The following is a 21149-nucleotide window of genomic DNA, read 5'->3' on the forward strand; positions in this document are numbered from 1 at the left end:
GCTGCTCCAGGCTGCCTGCTTGTGATGGGCCCCTGACTCCAGTCCTTATTGGTCAGTTGATTCAGGATTTACAGGAAGGAAGAGAATGGTTAGTACATTGAAACCTTGGGTATGGAGAGAGGATGCAGTTGGATTCAGAAAACACATGGAGAGATTAGTTTTAACAAGAGGAGGATCATACCCTTTTCTATAATAGGAAAATGTTTTTAAATTATGGGGAAAAGTAAATGTAGGTTTATAGAGTTGTTACTGGGAAGGAGACCAGTGACTTATTTAATGTAATTCTAAACATTTAAAGTATGTTTATCTGAAGGTCTAAAATCCAACTTCGTTGTGTTGGGAAAACACTTCATAACCATCGTGTGTTAAACCACTATTATGTGAATTGAAGAAAATTATAACAGATTTCCCAGTGATCCTCAAATTGAGGGGGACATGGTGTACTATATTTTGCTAGGTAATTAGAATCTACATGGGGCAGGTTAAAAAATCCTTTTCGCACAAGAATAAAATCAATATGCAATCTTACATGTAAAACCCACCAAGCAACATTTTTATTTGAAAATATGTAGAATGACTTAAGGATTTTTTAATACTCATCAACAGGACAGTTTGGTTTAAAGAGGTAAAGAAACAATGAATTAAATGGAGTGATTTTTTTTCTCAAGCTTCTGAATTAACATGTAAACAAGACACCTATATTTTTATAACTTCTTTTTCTGTTTATCATGTATTCGTTTTGGGAAATTAACACAGGAGACTGTTGTTCTACCTTGGCATTTTAACTGCAAACTGTTGGGTTTTGGCCCAGGTCATTGTTACCTACAGAATCTATCTTGATTTAAGTTTGGAGTTGCCTTATGTTGTGCATAGGCAAAACTACATTTTAATCAGCTAGTCTATATGCATTATACAGATAGTTTGTAATAGGAGATCCTGTTAAAAATAGATTCCTTTAACCAGCAATGTTGGATAGATGCCTGAAGTCTTAAAATAGTGCTTATTTATTCTGATTCCTTCTTCCTAAGATGAATAAACAGAATGCACTCGATGTGGCAATAGCATGTTACAAATCATTTCATCAAAGGTAATAAAATTAAATTCTATCTCTGTGGATTATTACAGAAGACTGTTCAACATTTATAAGAATTTGACTTCCAAATCCTTCAAGCCCTAATCTTTGGATTTGCATAATGTGTTTCTACTTCCAGGATTTTCCAGTTGAAAGGCTTTGAAGTTCCAAGGCAAAAACTGAAATAAATTGGAAATTTGTGTAATTTCAAAGTGAATGCTTGTAATATAGTGGTATAATTGGAAAGTACACGGAAGGGGAAGCTCATAAAAATTTTACTATTAATACTGTTGACTTAATTTTTTGAAACTGTGTAGTAGAAAGATAGGAGAAGGCGATGGTACCCCACTCCACTACTCTTGCCTGGAAAATCCCATGGACAGAGGATCCTGGTAGGCTGCAGTCCATGGGGTCGTGAAGAGTTGGACATGACTGAGTGACTTCACTTTCACTTTTCACTTTCATGCATTGGAGAAGGAAATGGCAACCCACTCCAGTCTTCTTGCCTGGAGAATCCCAGGGATGGGTGAGCCTGGTGGGCTGCCGTCTATAGGGTCGCAAAGAGTCGGACACGACTGAAATGACTTAGCAGCAGCAGCAGTAGAAAGATAATATGCAAATTCTTAATGAATGATCAAAAATATAAAGTAGAACTTCAAATCAAGAAAAGTATTTAATATTATATTACTTAAAATCAGTAGATCCTGAACTTGAACTCAAATTTTTGATTACAGAGTCCTTGATCTTTTCACTTCTTCATGCCACCACTGAAATTTTTGCATAGGGATGTCAATTTATCAAGACTGCATAGTGTATTTTTAGAAATTACAAGGCTAAATTTAGTGAAAAAAGAAATGTTCCAATTTATTATACTGCTGATAATAGAGGTGGAATAATTTCCTTTGTCTAAGCTTTGAAGCTACCATGATTGAGTGGGGATGTACTAAATTGATTATTACATCTGCCCCTAAACTGTCCAAAATTAGTTACTTTTTTAGCTTATTTTCATAGACTTTATACATGAAGTTGCTTGCATTTTTGTATTATCTCTTGTGGCTTTTTCCCATCATGAAACCACTCATTCATTTAACAGTTTATTTATGAAGTGCTTTCTATATGCCAAGAATTACGCTAAGTCCTGGGCTTCCCAGGTGCTAGCAGTAAAGAACCTGCTTGCCAGTGCAGGAGCTATTAAGAGACTTGGGTTTGATCCTTGGGTTGAAAAGATCCCCTGGAGGAAGGCTTGGCAACCCACTCCAGTATTCTTACCTGGAGAATCCCATGGGTAGAGGAGCCTGGCAGGCTGCAGTCCACGGGGTCGCAGAGTCGGACACAACTGGAGTGACTAAGCACCCATGAACACGTGCTAAGTCCTAGGAGTGAAATGATGAACAGACTGAATTTCTCTGAATGTAGGAATTCAGTTGATCTGGTGGTAAGCATCCTGATGAAAAACGCTTCTCTCCAGCCTCTTTTCTCTGGGCTGGTATAAGCATGAAGATATAAATAAATCACCTGGCAGACTTTGAGGATTTGGATGTCTTTTTCATGAAGGGTCGATAAGAAAGGCTAACCATTTACTTTAGGGTTTATTGAACTCTGTAGAGGCAGATTGGTTTTGGATTTAATTTCTATTATTTTTGTTATAAATTTAGGTTATCATAGCAATGGATTCATGTATGCTTCTATTTGGTTGATATTATATACAGCTGGCCTTGCTCTTCACAGATTTGAATTCAGTTGCTTTTAATAAGAGAATTTCTAGCAAACCATTTCTACATATCTTTGTACCTTTGACTCAATTCTTGAATTTTTTGTTCTCTGAATCTCCAAGATAGGACAGCATCAACCTCTTAGAATGAATACAGGGCTAGAAACATCTTATTATAGCAAGGTATCTGGTTTTGCTGTCCCATTAATGGTTCCAATGCCAATTTGCACTCCTGAAGGGTACTTCTGTTGAAACTTTTGCATTGTTTTTGAATTGTAAAAGAAGATTGTGTAATTCGTGATCCCGTGTTAATGATATTTTATGTCTTAATCCTTGTTTGTAGGGGCACAAAAAATAGTTTGGCTACAGATGTAACAGAGCAGGCTGTAATTGGCATACTCTATACCCCAAGGGATTGTTTTCTTGTTTTAATGCATAGGTTTCCAATCTGTCATTTCTTCTGGTTGGATTTCTGAATCTGCTTGTTTTTTGCTGGTTTTGTGGTTTGTTCTTAGCTGCTGATTTTTAGTCAAACTGTACAAGGGGTAACAAAAGCCCTTAATTTTGCAGTGTGAAAATTCTTCAGGCATTTGCTCTCAAAAGCTCTTTTTCAGTGACTTGACATTTTTGCAGTACACAGTATCCAACTTGGAAAATCTGCATTCTCAGCAGCTTTACTACTTCAAAAAATATCCTTGCATTAGCTCTTTTAGGAAGCAGGGAGACAGCTTTGCTAACAGTAATGAGTTGTGCAAATGACAGATGGTCTTCTTGTTGGAAATGACTGGAAAGGACTACAAGCCTTGAGTCTCTGGGCACAGCCATTCACATGTATCCATGTATGTGTGTGTACATGTACGTTTGCTTAAGTATAGACCAAGTGAATTGGGAAAAGAGTGATTTTGTATAGCTACTGCTGTGTACTGCAGAGTTCTGTGGAATTTTACAATGTGCTTTCATTAACTTTAACACATTTTCTGTTCACAATAACTCTCGAGGGTCAAGTAGGCATATAGTGTGAATACCACCATTATGAGTAAGAAAATAGAGACCCAGTCAAAGTTCTTGTCCAAAGTTACATGGCTGGTGAATGTTAGAGCTGAAATTTTTCTCTATCTCCTAATTCTAAAGCGTGGCTTTTTAGTCCAAATATCCTGGTTGGATTCCAGGTTTCCTAAGTTTTAGTCTTCCAAACAAACTTTTCCTATGACCTAGGGAATATTCCCATTATACTATAGTAGGTTTTCCCAACGGTTTCTATTATTGCTATGGGCATCCTAATACTATATAATAAATGATAATATGAAGTTAATTTTTGTCTCAGATAGCTACAGAGCTCAGGAGCATATCCTATTATCATGAAGGTACAATTTAAATTCCATTTGATGGGAGAGAAGTAATTCCAGTTAAGAACTCAAGTTAAATGAAAATATTTTTTTCTTACATACATAAATCATACCAGAGTTTAGTTCAGGCTTAAGGTAGAGTTCTATCATGCAGTATTCAAACAAGTTAACAAAACTTAAAAGATCAAAAGCATAACAGACAAAGAAAGATGAAAAGTACTGCTTGGTTATGACTTAAAGGGAAGATGATGGAAGAGTGGAGATGATGGGAAGGTGCAAATCCCTCAGTGTGAGATGGAAAGGAAAGAGGTAAGACCAGAAGAGTACGACAGGTAATAAACCAGGGTAATACGGGCCAAATATGAAGAAGCTTTGGAGAAGGCAATGGCACCCCACTCCAGTACTCTTGCCTGGAAAATCCCATGGACGGAGGAGCCTGGTGGGCTGCAGTCCATGGGGTCGCTAAGAGTTGGACACGACTGAGCGACTTCACTTTCACTTTTCACTTTCATGCATTGGAGAAGGAAATGGCAACCCACTCCAGTGTTCTTGCCTGGAGAATCCCAGGGACGGGGGAGCCTGGTGGGCTGCCGTCTACGGGGTCACACAGAGTCGGACACGACTGAAGTGACTTAGCAGCAGTAGCAGCAGCATGAAGAAGCTTAGAGCAAGCTTCTCCTTGGTGAAAGCTGTTGAAATAGAGGATTGACCCACATCTTGGGGAGAAGTCCTGTGTGATGAGCATCTTAAAGCCATTCACTCACTTTTGGCACAAGCTCTAGGCTCCAGGATGTCCATTAAGCCCTTAGCCAAAATATTCATGAATTCTACTCCTTTATCTTGAAATGAGTGAAAGATTTCTTATGTTTCTATTAAAGTCAACATAAGTTCCTTCCTTCTGCATGTGTGTTCAGTCATGTCCGACTCTTTGTGATCCCATGGACTGTAGCCTGCCAGGCTCTTCTGTCTGTGGGATTTTCCAGGCAAGAATACTGGAGTGGTTGCCATTTCCTCTTCCAGGGGATCTTCCTGACCCAGGGATTGAACCTGGGTCTCCTGCACTGCAAGAAAATTCTTTACCAACGGAGGTATGGATACCTGTATATGTATGGCTATACTCCAGTATAAAATAAAAAGTTTTTAAAAATTGTGCAGAAGCTGATATCATTTCCTCAGCATCCATAGAAGTTTGAACAAAATTATATCCCCTTAAAGAGATTGGAACTTGCATTCCATGCAGGTGCTATGCTAGGTACTGTCCATAGGATATTTACTTAGTCCTCAGAACCTTCCTGGTTCTGTTTTATCCCCGTTTTATAGATGAAGAAAATGAGTCTCAGAAAAATGTCCAACCTTGTTACCATAAGGATTTGCCTGCTGGCTCAGACGGTAAAGCATCTGCCTACAGTGCGGGACACCTGGGTTTGATCCCTGGGTTGGGAAGATCCTCTGGAAAAGGAAATGTCAACCCACTCCAGTACTTTTGCCTGGAAAATCCTATGGACAGAGGAGAATGGCAGGCTACAGTCCATGAGGTCACAAAGAGTCAGACACAAATGAGTGACTTCACTCACTCACTTTGTTACCACAATGAAAGAAGGCATTGGAATACATGTTTGGAGGAGTAGGAATAATCCTTGTTTGTTCACAAGAACATAGGAACAAGAAAAGGCAAAGACGATGAAACACAAGGGGGTCTGCCCGTACCAAGGGGGAAACGCCTCTTTTTACTCAGTTCCTTTCCCCCTTCTAAGAAGTCGACAGTTATTTTTCCTTTGGTAATGCAAGGCACATTAAACAAAGATCCTCTTGGTATCTATTGAGAGATCTTTTTGTCTCTAGTTCTAGTGTTTCATTTATTACTCCCATACACCTACATAGGCCATTATGCTACATTTACATTTGTTTAACTCATTTAATGAAGAGCATTGTTAAAAATTTACAAAGACTTCCCCTTTCATGAAATATGGAAATCGAAGGTAGCATTTAGCAGGTTTCCTTGTCAACCACAGTAGTCCTTTTTAGGATCCTTAAAGAAGGAATTCGGTTACCCACACAGTTCCCCTTTCTAAGATCATGCAAATAGAAGTCTTTCCTTAAGCAAGCCCACAAACCTGCTAGCAGCATTCCAGGCTCCAGCGACAACAGTGGAAACATGTCACCTTCAAGTTTTGATTAGGACGAGTGTCTGGTGGGAAAGAGCAGGAAGAAGAGGGAAAATACAGAAAATATAGACTGCTTGCCTTTGTCCTTTGCTTATTCCAGGGGCTATAAAAGGAGTTGTAGAGTACTTAGGTATTTGAAGTGATGGAGAGTTTCATTAATTAAGTATCAAGCCCTTTATCAAATATTTAAGATTCATTGCTGATGTCCTCCAGCCTGAGACATAAATTTAGCAACTCTGATCAATTCTAAAACAGGCCAGCATAAAATGTAAGCAGTTTCTGGTGATAAAATAGTTTGCTCTGTGGACTGAAGATAAAACTTGTCACATTTACATTTTGAAAATAATCTTTCCTGAGAACTAAAGAGCAGTTGGGCTTCCCAGGTGACTCAGTGGTAAAGAATCTGCCTGCTAATGCAGGAGACGTGGGTTTGATACCTGTGTTGGGAAGATCCCCTAGAGAAGGAAATGACAACCCGTTCCAGTATTCTTGCCTTGAAAATTCCATGGACAGAGGAGTCTGGCGGGCTACAGTCCATGGGGTTGCAAAGAATCGGAAACGACTGAGTGACAAAGCATGCACACAGGCAAAGAGCAGTTGGATTTCTTTCAGTAAAATGTAGCACCTTTCCTTTCAATTCCTACTCCTTTGTACCACCTCTCCCCACCCCACCCTCCCAAAAAAACTTGCTTTATGCTGAAACTCGTTTGATCTTGAAATAAAGTTTGTAAAATGCACTATAGAAAATTAGCATTTCTGTAGGTGAAAATGGTCAAATATTGGTGATTTCTTAGAGTTTTTAGGGTTTAATATATTTTTAGTGTAGTCTACATCTTTGTATGCCTAACTGTGCTTCTCTGGAAAACCACGTTGGAACAAATCAAAGTTGTTGCCTCGATGACCTTCACCTTGTTTCTTAACTTATTAATCTTAATGCTGCTCATAGTACTACTGTAACTTTTAGCTGCTGCTAAGTCACTTCAGTCGTGTCCGACTCTGTGCGACCCCATAGACGGCAGCCCACCAGGCTCCCCCGTCCCTGGGATTTTCCAGGCAAGAACACTGGAGTGGGTTGCCATTTCCTTCTCCAATGCATGAAAGTGAAGTCGCTCAGTCGTGTCCGACTCCCAGCAACCCCATGGACTGCAGCCTACCAGGCTCCTCCATCCATCGGACTCTCCAGGCAAGAGTACTGGAGTGGGGTGCCATTACTTTTAGCTACAGTGCATAAACTCCAGACTCGGGCAAGAATGATGATGTTGGAGGACCACGGCATTAATAAGTACATAATCCTGTGCAAAGTAAACCCCTGTTTGCTCAAGTATGTGGTACTCTAAGTGATTTTTGGTGTTGACTCCTTGAAGGTCATTGCATGCAGCTTGCTTAACTTGGAGATACAGCCTTCAACCTGATTTCAGCAAAGCAAACAAAGTGTTTTAATACACAGTCATCATGACCTGCCTCCTTGGATCAGACCCTCTCCTGGCCTCATTCTTAAATGACCTTGAAGCTCTATATAATCTGTCCTCTTTCTCCTGCACCCCATCTTGTTGATGGAGGGCATCTTGTTGACCCCATCTTGTTGACCTCATCTCCTGCTTCTCTCTTCCAGTCACTTTGTTCCTCTAATGCAGAAAAACAAGTTCCCCATTTGCTGAAATACTTCTCCCCAAATTTCTCACGGCTTCTCCCTTCATGTCTCTTCTCAAAAGTCTGATGGTCCGAGAGCCCTCCATTGGCTCTCCTTTATGTAACAATATGCTTGGGCACTTTTGTTTGCTATCCCTTTTACTCTGTTTTAATCACAGCATTTTTCACCACCTGATTTGTTATATATTGGTTTGTTTTGTTACTTATTACTTGTCTTCCTCCATGAGAATGAGGATTCCATGATGGCAGATATTTTGCCCCTTTGTGTTCACTGTGTGTTCCTGGTCCCCAAAATATTAGCTGATGCAAAGTAGCCTTTCAAGGAATGAATGAATAGCCCCACTCAGTTCACAGAAAGCAGGGGGACGAGGTCCAGCCAACCCAGTGAGGAAAGGATTCTTCTTTAGATTCACTCTACTCTGGCCATCTTTGGGAGGCTAGAGGCAAGGCTTTCATTCTGTTTCTTTTTACTTGCTGCTTTGGGGCAAGCAGCTATTCAGTAACTATATATAATCTTGATTTTAAATGAGTAAGTTAAAAATTTAGCCAATTTCCAATGGAAGCTCTATTGGAGTGTACTGTATACTCAGAAAAGATGCAGAAACCGTAGATGATGAGATTTTCACAAAGTAAACACATCCTGGTACCCAGAACCCAGATCAGGAAACAGAACAGTCCCAGAGTCCCAGAAAGCCATTCCTGTCTCTGTCCGTGTAATGTGTGTGTGCTCCGTTGCTCAGTCATATCCAACCCTTTGCAACCCCATGGCCAGGCTCTCCTGTCCATGGGATTTTCCAGGCAAGAATACTGGACTGTGTTGCCATTTCCTTCTCCAGGGGATCTTCCCAATCCAGAGATCAAACCTGTGTCTCTTGTACCTCCCGCATTCGCTGGTGGATTCTTTTACACTGAACCACTTGAAAAGCCTGTCAATGTAATAACTCCCCACTAGCCACACTTTTAATAGCAGAAAGAGTTTGATAGTTCTATCTGAACTTTATATAAACTGAATTCCATAGCATGAGCCTTTCTCTGTCTGCCTCCTTTTGCTCAAGTTATTTTTATGAGACCCATCCATGTCATTACAAGCAGGTGTAGTTCTTTCATTTCAGGAGCTGTATAAAATTCCATTTTATAAGTACTATCACAACCTATTTACCCATTTCTACTGTTAGTAAGGCATTTGGGCTGTTTTTGATATTTATGTATTCATAAATAGTGCTTCTATGAATATTCCTTTTGGTGAATATGTCTATATTTGTGTAGGATAAATACTAAGAATATAATGAGTGACACAAAAGATGCATGCCTTCAGCTAAGATCGTGGCAGGAATTTGCCCAGAGTGGTCTCCACTGTCAATGTCCTGGAATTCCAATTGCTCCTTATCACTACACTTCATGTCACGTCTTTGACATTTTAGCCAGTCTGGTGGTCTGTTTTGAGTGTGAAGTGATCTTAATTTATATGTCTCATGACTAGTGCTGTCTAGCACTTGTTAATATACTTGTTGGCAATTTTCATAAAGCAAGTCAATTTTCATGAATATTAAGTAGATCACATAGGTAGTATATAAACCAGTCCATCCTAAAGGAAATCAGTCCTGAATTTTTGTTGGAAGGACTGATGCTGAAGCTGAAACTCCAATACTTTGCTGTCTGATGCAAAGAACTGATTCATTTGAAAAGACCCCGATGCTGGGAAAGATTGAGGACAAGAGGAGAAGGGGGCAACAGAGGATGAGATGGTTGGATGGCATCACTGACTCCATGGACATGAATCTGAGTAAGCTCTGAGTGTTGGTGATGGACAGGGAAGCTTGGCGTGCTGCAGTCCATGGGGTCACAGAGTCAGATTTGACTGAGCAACTGAACTGAACTGAAATATAGCAGATATGCTACAGGTGATAATTAAATGACTAAATTTGAATAAACACTGCTTTCATTAAAGAATCTTTTAATAATTGGCATATTCTATTCCTTTAACAAAGATTTTTCTCTGATAAATTCAATTTAATAAAGACGTGTTGAGAGCTCATTATGAATAGCCTCCCATGCAGAATGGTGTCAGGCCACCAAGGTCTGTGTCATAGAAAGTGTCCAAGAGAAGGCCACATGTAAGCCAAGTGTAGAAGCAGGAGAAGGGTCTGACCAGTGGGGCAGAAAGTGAAGCTAATACACTGGAAAAGCTTGACTAAAACCTGGAGGTGTGAAATTTTATGAAACTTTTAGGAAGTTGCAAATGTGCAAGTGTGATTACCATAACCGATAAAACTGTCAACTAGTTTTCTGTAGGGAATTAAGGCTTGGAAAATGACACTTAACATTAGCCTCCAAAAGTACCAAGCACCGAGGGTATGCTGGGCTTAGGGTTCAGTTACGTTACAAATATCAGGTTGTGTAGCTTGCAGTATTTGAATTTAAGGCATATCACTTACCAATTATTTTTACACCAAGAAAAATGCTCTTGTGCTCTCTTGCTTTTCCTATTAGACCTATGTCTGCTCTCTAAAGTTTAGGAGGAGCAGTAGTATGCTTACTGTCATTAAGAGTATCTGGAGAAACTGTATAAACTCTGCAATTTTTCCAGCTAAGATGCTGTTACCAATGACACAGAAAAGCACTGGCAGCCTCTAGTTATACAGATAAACATTTCATTATTCTTCTGGGGGTTGCAATTATTTGTTTCCAACTAATGTTTTACTGTGACATTAAAAAATACTCTGCTCAAAACTTCAAGCAATTCCTCAGTGCCTTGTGTTTGTCTGAAGCCAGATTTTAGTTTGCTATTCGAACAGTTAAAGTCCTTTATCACCTTACATTTGAATGTATTTTAATGAAATGTTCTGATTAGAAGATCCCCTCCCCTCAACTGGTTTCAAAAATATTTGAAGGATTTAAAATACTGTAGGGAAGATCTGTAATTTCTGAATAAACCTTGTTCTCTTTCAAGGCCAAATGTAGCTCAGTTGTTGACAAAAATTATGATGGAGATAAATGTGAAAAAAAAAAAATGTGTCTCTCTCTGGAGTCAGGAGTTATCACATGTGGTATGCTCTACCTGTAGGTTGAAGAAAAAGTCCCAGTCGGTGGATATTACTGCTCCAGGGTTCAACCCTTTGGCTGGTGCAGGAAAGCAAATGCCACAAGCCAGTAAGCCCCCGGCACCCAAGACGCCCATCATTGAAGAAGAACAGAACAACGCAGCAAATTCCCAGAAACATCCTTCCCGAAGAAGTGAGCTGAAGAGGTTCTACACCATTGGTGAGTGCCATGATTTATGCAAATGAGTAGATGCCGTCTATTCAATCAGAACCGTGAATGTGAGGGGCTGTGGTTAATGTCGCCTTGTTTATATAATATATGTAACTGTTGCTCAGTATCCATGGGGATCGGTTCCAGGACCCCTAAAGGACACCACAGCTGAGGACGCTCAAGTCCTTTATATAAACCAGCATAATATTGGCATAGAACCTACACACATCCTCCCATATACTTTAAATCATCTCGAGATTACTTATAATACCAAATAGAATATGCTGCTGCTGCTAAGTCGCTTCAGTCGTGTCCGACTCTGTGCGACCCCACAGATGGCAGCCCACCAGGCTCCGCAGTCCCTGGGATTCTCCAGGCAAGAACACTGGAGTGGGTTGCCATTTCCTTCTCCAATGCATGAAAGTGAAAAGTGAAAGTGAAGTCGCTCAGTAAGTGTCCGACTCTTCGTGACCCCATGGACTACAGCCTACCAGGCTCCTCAGTCCATGGGATTTTCCAGGCAAGAGTAGTGGAGTGGGGTGCCCTTGCCTTCTCAGAATAGAATATGAATGCTATGTAAATCGTTCTGGGTGTAAAACAATTGCAAGTTTTTTTTTTTTTTGGAACTTTCTGAATTTTTCTCCCCAAATATTTTCAATCCTTGTTTGGCTGAATATGTGGATGTGGAACTTGCAGATACAAAGGGGCAACTGTATTTCTGGTAGTTTCCGTGGACATTTTCTCATACAGCCTGAACATAGAGTTGGAAAAATACCACAAGCCTCCAGCAAAGTGAAGTAAGAGAGTAGGCCTGAAGACTTTCTATACCCTGCCTAACAGAAGTAACTTACATATAGATGTACGATTTTCTAAGTTTTAAGCTTATGTGCTGATGTTTTCATTTTTGCCAGTCTTTAGCCAGTGCTGTTTTCTCTGTGGGTTTTGGGTTTTTGTTCTTTTCATTCTCCCTCCAGGCTCTCAAGTGGCTGACCCTGTTCTGTCGCGTTGTTGAGGCGGTGGTTGATGTCAGCCTGTAACTAACAAAGCCACCAAGAAAATAGAAAATTATTACATTCTGAAGAAGGACGAATTATGTTGTAGGTCTGTTTTCACCTTGCACATTACTTTACATTGGAGAGAGTGAATCACGTCCAGATCCCATTGTATGATAAGGTAGTAGGCTAGGGATAGGGTCTGTCCACATTCAGTTCAGTTCAGTCGCTCAGTCGTGTCTGACTCTTTGCAACCCCATGGACTGCAGCACACCAGGCTTCCCTGTCCATCACCAACTCCTGGAGCTTGCTCAAACTCATGTCCATCCAAAATTTGCTGTACACCCAGAACTATTTACATAGCATTCATATTATATTCAGTATTATAATTAACCTATCTACATTGTGTCCCTTTTTTCTCAAGTAGAATAATATCCTATAATTCTAAACTTTAACACCTAAATAAAGTGTTTGAGATAATACAAATAAGTTTTATTGCCCACTTTTATGTACCAGTGTTTGCTTATCATGTCTTTGACCTTGATTTCTACCTCTCAATAACAATTTTCAGTGTGTTTGGTCTAATTGAGACAAAAGTTGCTAGACGTATATATGGTAGAGGTCATACATGGGGGAGATGAATTTACCCAAGAAGATGATGGATGCAGCGGTGTTGCTTATTATCTCTTGGAGAGATTTAATCATCACCAAAAACCCTAACAGTAGATGCTGTTGGCTTAATGGTTTTACCAAAGTTACATTAAAGGGCTCATGTTTTACATGGTATCCAATACTCCTGCGCTCCCAATATGGGATGTTTGTATTATTTTTCTCAGATATTTTAGTGTCTCTATCTAGAAATGTAATCATATCAGTTTTCGACTCGGATTCCCACACCAGTTTTCTATGTGACTTTGTGCAGTCATTATACTCTGTCTTTGGGTTGAATTACTTCCTTCACACTTAAAGAGATGCCTCCATGTATGTCTAGTTGTATTCAGGATTTGGCGCCTAAAACCATGCTTTCTCTTCCCATTATGTCTTCTTCCTATATCTATTCTCAGGTTTCCTCTTTCCAGATGAAGCTATTTGTGTCTTACTTTTTTAATGGGTGTCTTTCAGGATGTCAGTGGTCACCTATAATGAGACTTGATATGAGAGAGGGTAGACAGGAACTTATTTCCATTTGTAAAACTTATAATAGCAGAGTTCTAAAAAGCAATCAGCTGCAAAAGCCCATGACATTTACATAACTGCCTCTCTCCATTTCCCAGTGTCCTCTCCTTGCATCTTTCAACATGTCCACAACCATCTGCTGCTTTTCTGATGTATTAACCAGCTAAGATTACAGTATTTTTCCTTCAGAAAACAAAACTTATCTTACAACTTCAGTATTCCTTAAAGATGAGAACATGAGAGCAAAAAATTGACCAGCTTGATCAAAGGAAATGAAGAGCTAAGCATGAAAAATAAAAGTCTAAATCATAAGTTTGAATTGCAGAAAGATGAACTGTGTTATTTTAAATAGCCCTGCCACTAGTGAATGGTTAAGTATTGGATTTGCAAGAATTTTATTCATAACTGTTGTCAGTGACATGTCTGTATGTTAAAATAGACATAAGAATTGTCAACTTTCCTTTTTTGATATCACCCTTCTACTAATTTGGACCTGGAGACATTTTCAAGATTGAAATATTAGCAACCATGTAAATCACCTGTGTTGAAAGATCATTTTGCAGAACAAGTCTATTTAGTATCCCTTAGTAAATGTGTTGGTGATAAACAACAATAATTTTAATTGCCATTTATGAGTAATTCTCAATACCAGGCATAAGTTAAGTTCCTTCAATCTCAGTTGATCTTCACAAGTCTTGTTAAGTACTATAGTCTCTGTTTATGGATGAGAGATAGAACCTTAAAGGAATTAGACAAAAAATTGTGAGCCAGAGATAGCTGACTCTGTGAATGAAATTAACCTTCTCATGACATTTTAGCATTAGCCTCTGTCACTCAGAATGATACCAACCCCCTCGACAAGAGGTGAGCCAAAAGAGTTTGTATCAAAAATATAGTAGAGTGATATTTTTACTGCAATCCCCGGATAATTTCACTTAAGTTAACCATGCCAACTAACCCATCCACTGGCCAATATACCCTTTTGTTTAAAGATATTATTCAGTATGGTACATATATACAATGAAATATTGCTCAGTCATAAAGGAATAAAATAGTGCCATTTCCAGAAAAATGGAGAGACCTGGAGACTGTCATGTAGAAAGAAGTAGGTCAGAAAGACAAAAACAGTATTATATAATGTCACATATATGTGGAATCTAGATAAGTGGTACAGGTGAACTTATTTGCAAAGGAGAAATAGAGACATAGATGCAGAGAACAAACTTATGGTTACAAAGTGGGGAAGGGAGGGATGATTGAATGGGGAGATTGAGATTGCCATATATACTCTACTATGTATAAATCTAGACAGCATATTAAAAAGCAGAGACATTACTTTGCCAACAAAGGTCTGTCTAGTCAAAGCTATGGTTTTTCTAGTACTCATGTATGGATTTGAGAATTGGACTGTAAAGAAAGATGAGCACCAAAGAATTGATGCTTTTGAACTGTGGTGTTGGAGAAGACTCTTGAGAGTCCCTTGGACTGCAAGTAGATCCAACCAGTGCATCCTAAAGGAAATCAGTCCTGAGAGTTCATTGGAAGGACTGATGTTGAAGCTGAAACTCCAATCCATTGGCCACCTGATGGGAAGAACTGACTCATTTGAAAAGACCCTGATGCTGGGAAAAATCAAAGGCAGGAGAAGAAGATGACAGAAGATGAGATGGTTGAATGGCATCACTGACTCAATGGACCTGAGTTTGAGCAAGCTCCAGGAGTTAGTGATGGACAGGGAAGCCTGGTGTGCTGCAGTCAATGGGGTCGCAAAGAGTCACACACAACTGACTGACTGAACTGAACTGATGTATAAAATGCACTTTTCTGGTGTCTCAGCTTATAAAGAACTTGCCTCAGTGCAGGAGACAGAAGAGATGGGAGATCGATCCCTGGGTCGGAAGATCCCCTGGAGAAATGGCAACCTGTCCCAGTATTCTTGCCTGGGAAATTCCATGGACAGAGGAACCTGGTGGGCTACAGTTCATGGGGTCGCAAAGAGTTGGATACGACTGAGTGTGCACACACGCACATACACACACACATATGTATAAAATAAATATCTAATGAGAACCTAATATATAGAACAGGGAACTCTGAAAAACTAAAAACTAGGCAACTCTAGGAACTCTAGGAAAACTAAAGAGGGGATTATGTGTATAACTAATTTACTTTTCTGTACAGCAGACACTCACACAATATTGTAAAGCAACTATACTCCAATAGAAATTAAAAAAAAAAACAAAAACAAATAAACATAGCTTTCAGTGTCTCAACTTATGACTCACACAACTGGAAAAACCCTCTTGTGGCTAAGTTGACTACTACATTTAAATTTAGCAATGAAGTGTGGTACTATACTTCAGTGATTTATGAAAATTCAAGCAATAATTCAGAGAATTTTTAAATTAAAAGAGAACTTCAATTAAAAATAAATTGCGTTTTCAAAAAGAGCTAAAACTTTTTTGGAATTATTTAAATGTCCCTTAGTGGCTGAGTAGCTGCAGTAGCTTTTCTAGAAATTTCTTTTGATCTCTCAGCTTCTATCCCTCATGAACTTGTTTATGGATCTACTTCCTATTGAGAGAACTCTACAAAGAGGAATTAGTGCTTCCTTGTGTAGGCAGTAGATTCAGGTCCTTACTTATTCTTAATAGCAGAAATATTTGGAGGAGGAAATGGCAACCCACTCCAGTGTTCTTGCCTGGAGAATCTCAGGCACGGGGGAGCCTGGTGGGCTGCCGTCTATGGGGTCGCACAGAGTCAGACATGACTGAAGCGACTTGGCAGCAGCAGCAGAAATATATTAAGCCTATTATAGCGACCAAAACATGGCACAGCATAAATTCATTACTTTTTGTAGGAGAATAATTCATCTTACAAGAAGTGTAATAAAATTTTGTTGTTTTGAAATAAGTAGGGGCAAAGCTTTTCTCTTTCAATATGAGATATATGAGTCTTTAGCTAAATTGAAACAATTGTAATTACTGTATCAGGACTATGGCTAAAGAAAGAGCTTTCTCTGTGCTGCTTCTGTCACCAAGTGTACAGTCTTGCACAGTTATTTACCAACACTTGACCTTTACTTTCTCATCTGTACAGTGATAGATTTATAGCAAATTGGTCTTTCTGAGTATTTTTTTTCTTTTGCATTCTTTATTTTACAATTGACCATGTAAAATACTGTATACATTTTCTATTGCAATGAAACAAATTACTACAAACTTAGCTGTTTAAAACAGCACCCATTTATCAGTTCATAGTTGTATAGGTCAGAAGTCCACATAGCATGCCTAGGTTCTCTGCTCAGGGTATATCTACAAAGCTTAACTCAAGGTATTAGCTGGGCTGAGTTCTTGTCTGCAGATTGGTCCAGCTAGGGAAGGATAGACCTCCAAAAAAAGGAATGAATGCTTCCAAGTTCATTCCTTTTGTTGGCAGAATTCAATTCTTTTCCTTTGTAGGACCGAGGTCCCCTTTTCCTTGTTGGTGATCAGCTGAAGCTTCACTCTCAGCTTTCAGAGGCTACTCTCTTCGCATGTCATGTGGCCTTTTCCATCTTCAAGCCAGTAACTGTGTGTCAGATACTTCCCATAATGCATCTCTGACTTTCTGTCCTTGGGCTTGCAAGAAAGCTTTCTGCCCTTAAAGGGCTTATGTAGTTAGGTCAGGGCCACAGAGATGATCTCCATGTTTGAAAGTCAACAAAAGCTAATCATGGGAGTGATGTCCATCACCATCACAGGCCTGGGGATCACAGGAAGGGTGAGAGGGGTAAGAAATATTGGGGACTATTTTAGCATTTTGCCTAACACATTTTACACTACTTACCCCATGTACACTCACCCACAACACAGCTGAAAAAAATTTTCAGAAAACATTTCCTTTCTATTCATTATAATTGTTATTTTCTCATGTCTTAAATGCAGTCATTTAAATTTAATGTAGTCATTTAATTTAGCTCACTAAATTGATTGCATGTTATGTTAAGGAGCTGTGACCTACAACTGGGCTAGATATTTGAAGTTCTTCACATACTTAAAATTGTATGATTATTTTTAAATGAAAGTGCTAATTAGAACTAGAATAATACAACATTAAATTAGTGGACTAGCTCTAATGGCTAAACAGATGAAAAAAGAATAGAATTCTTCCCTACTCTAATTTTTGTTCGTGCTCAATAAAGCCATTTGAGTTTGGCAGTTTATATGAGGAACCTGCACAGCCTTGAAAAACATAATCCCTACTTAAAAAACATGTATAATATCATATATGAAACGAGTCGCCAGTCCAGGTTTGATGCACAATACTGGATGCTTGGGGCTGGTGCACTGGGATGACCCAGAGGGATGGTATGGGGAGGGAAGAGGGAGGAGGGTTCAGGATGGGGAACACATGTATACCTGTGGTGGATTCATTTTGATATATGGCAAAACCAATACGATATTGTAAAGTTAAAAAATCAAATCAAATCAAATCAAAAAAAATTTTTTTAAACTGGAAGATGAGGGAATTCCCTGGTGGTCCAGTGGTTAGGGGTCCAAACTTTCACTGCCAAGGTCCTAAATTTGCTTTCTGTTTGGGGAATCTACGATCCCATAAGCCTCGTGCTGTGTCCAAAAGGAAAAAGAAGGAAAAAGAAAAAAAACAGATGGAAGATGAAATCAAATAATAGACTCATTTTTCATACTCCATGTACTTGCTACCTTTAATCCAGAAAACTACATGCAAGGACTTCTGAAAGAGCTGTAAGGTAGGAGTAGAGGTAGTGAAGAAGGCTAAGCACACAGGACCCCAGAGTGTCCCATCGCTCCCTAAGCTGAGCTTGTACGGTCCAAGTAATATTTGTTCCTTGGTTCAGCGTCTTAAAGCCAAAATTCCAGCATCTGTGACTGTTAGTAAAAGGTGCTCATTTCTTTCCATTCTGAGATTTTCCCCTTGAAAGTTAGGAAGTGGGACAGCTCTTGAATAGATGCTCTGTAATCAGAGCCATTCATTAACATTAAATGCTGATTAATCTCCGATCAGACCTTGCTGTGGGAGGCCTGATAGCAGATGCTGTTCAGAATAAAAAGAGTAAAACAGAGATCTCTGCTTTCAAGGTGTTTATTGTGTGTGTGTGGAGGGGGTGGGGTGTGGGCAGAGGGAGTGTCTGATTAAAGCAGGCACGTCATTGAGTGGAACACAAGACAGATGCCCCCCAGTGCCATGGTGAGGGGTGGGGTGCAGAGGAGACATGAGAGAGGAGCAGGAAGGGCAGGGGAGGTTCACTCCAAGTGCAGTGGAATCCAAAAGATGGACAAATCACATCAGATTGTATAAACACAGGGGCTCTTTATTGACTGCATAGATCCGGCCGCTATTCACCACCCTCCACTGTCCTTGTTTATCAGCTGCCTTGCATCTGGCACCTACCTGTCTTCCTTATCTTCTTGTGTTGTCTGTCTCCATACCAAGTGTCACTTCTTATGAGGAGGGAAGGATGCCATAAATTTCACTAATCCCAGCACTTAGTTCAGTGTGAGGCACACAGTAAGTGCTCAATAAACTTTAGGGATGGGACAGAGGAGTGAGAGAGAGGTGCTGGGGGAGGTGGAGGTGATGATCCTTGCCCTTCTCAGTGGGGAAAGAGGGAGGAGACCTGTTAAAAGTTCAATTTAAGGAAGAGCTTTGAAAACTCGGTGCATTAGAGAAGGATTGGAACCCCTGCTGTGAGGAGCAGTGAATAAGATCATACAACCTTGATATCTGCTAGAAAATAAAAAGTTTAGAGTTAGCAAAGCCCTCATTTTTATTTTTTTAAATTGCAGCATAATTGATTTATAATGTTGTGATAGTTTCTGTTGTACAAAGCAACTCAGTTATATATACATTTTTTGGGGGGGTTTCTTTTCTTTTATACCTTATTACAAGATGTAGAATATAGTTCCCTGCGCTATACAGTAGGTACTTGTTGTTTATTTTAGATACAGTAGTGTGTATCTGTTAATCCCAAATTCCTAATTTATCCCTCCTCCAACCTTTCCCCTTTGGTGAAGGTGAAAGTGAAGTCACTCAGTCGTGTCTGACTCTTTGCAACCCCATGGACTGTAGCCTAGCAGGCTCCTCCATCCATGGGATTTTCCATGCAAGACGACTCGAGTGGGTTGCCATTTCCTTCTCCAGGGGATCTTCCCGACCAGGGATCAAACTGGGCTCCCACACTGTAGGCAGACGCTTTACCATCTGAGCCACCAGGGAAGTCCCTTCCGCTTTTTTAACCACAGTTAGTCTTCTATGGGGAAGGCAGTGGCACCCCACTCCAGTACTCTTGCCTGGAAAATCCCATGGACAGAGGAGCCCGGTAGGCTGCAGTCCGCGGGGTCGCTAGGAGTCAGACACAACTGAACGACTTCACTTTCACTTTTCACTTTCATGCATTGGAGAAGGAAATGGCAACCCACTCCAGTGTTCTTGCCTGGAGAATCTCAGGGACCGGGGAGCTTGGTGGGCTGCCGTCTATGGGGTCGCACAGAGTCGGACACGACTGAAGCGACTTAGCAGCAGCAGCAGCAGCGGCAGTCTTCTATATCTGTGAGTCTGTTTCTGTTTCGTAAATAAGTTAATTTCTATCATTTTTTTTAGATTCCACATATAAGTGATATTAAACGATATTTATCTTTCTCCTACTTCACTTAGTATGATAATCTCCAGGTCATCCGTGTTGTTGCAAATAGCATTATTTCATTCATTTTATGGCTTTATTCCATATATATATATACACACATACATACACACACACACATACATATACTACATTTTCTTTATCCATTCATCGATGGACATGTAGGTAGCTTCCATGTCTTGGATATTGTAAGTAACACTACATTGAACATTGCGGTGCATGCATCTTTTCAAATTAGAGTTTTTGTCTTTTGCATATATGTGGCCAAGAATGGGATTGTTGGATCATATGTTAACTCTGTTTTTAGTTTTCAAAGACCCTCCATACCGTTGTCCATAATGGCTGCCCCAATTTGCATTCCCACCAACAGTGTAGGATGGTTCCTTTTTTCCATACCCCCTCCAATATTTATTATTTGTAAACTTTTAATTATAGCTGCTTTGACTGTCGTGAGGTGAAAACTCATTATAGTTTTAACTTGCATTTCTCTAATAATTAGCAGTGTTGAACATCTTTTCATATGGCTGTTGGCCATTTGTATGTCTTCTTTGGAGAAATTTCTATGTAGGCCTTGTCTCCATTTTTTGGTCGGTTTGTTTGGGTTTTGTTTTTATATTGAGCTGTATGAGGTGTTTGTATATTTTGCAAATTAAACCCTAGTTGGTTGCATTGTTAGCAGAATATTTTCTGCTGTGTCTTAGGTAGTCTTTTTGTTTTATGGTTTTCTTTGCTATGCAAAAGCTAATAACTTTGATTAGGTCCCATTTGTTTATTTTTGCTCTTATTTCTTCTGCCTTGGGAGACCAACCTAAGAAAACGTTGCTGCTATTTATGTTAGAGAACGCTGTGCCTATGTTCTCTTCTAGGAGTTTAATGGTGTCATATCTTATACTTAAGCCCTTTTTAAAATTACTTACAGTATTTAAATGCTCTCTGCAAGTTCAAGGAGAAGACAGAAAAGGGTTGAGTTTAGCCTTCCCAGGTTCCTAGCTCTGCAGGGTTTCCAAACAGGGCCAGTAGGGGACTCCTTGGCCAACAGGTGTCTGAATAATACCTCTGGAACTTTCTTTCTGTTGAGACTTACGTTCAGGTCCTCACCTTGTCAAGGGAACTAACAGTCTGCT

General features: G+C 39.7%; 1 protein-coding gene across 5 annotated transcripts in view; it reads left to right on the plus strand.

Moving 5' to 3' along the window:
* Positions 1-21149, plus strand: part of OXR1 (oxidation resistance 1) — a 543504-nt gene that overhangs the window by 256832 nt on the left and 265523 nt on the right. For all 5 annotated transcript variants that reach the window (XM_044928605.2, XM_044928604.2, XM_044928606.2 and 2 more), the window contains one exon: positions 11009-11205. In XM_044928605.2, the coding sequence (XP_044784540.1) occupies positions 11009-11205 (197 nt within the window). The remainder of the gene's footprint in view (positions 1-11008; positions 11206-21149) is intronic.

This window comes from Bubalus bubalis, chromosome 15 (genome assembly GCF_019923935.1).
Source record: "Bubalus bubalis isolate 160015118507 breed Murrah chromosome 15, NDDB_SH_1, whole genome shotgun sequence".
In the NCBI taxonomy this organism is placed as follows: domain Eukaryota; kingdom Metazoa; phylum Chordata; class Mammalia; order Artiodactyla; family Bovidae; genus Bubalus; species Bubalus bubalis.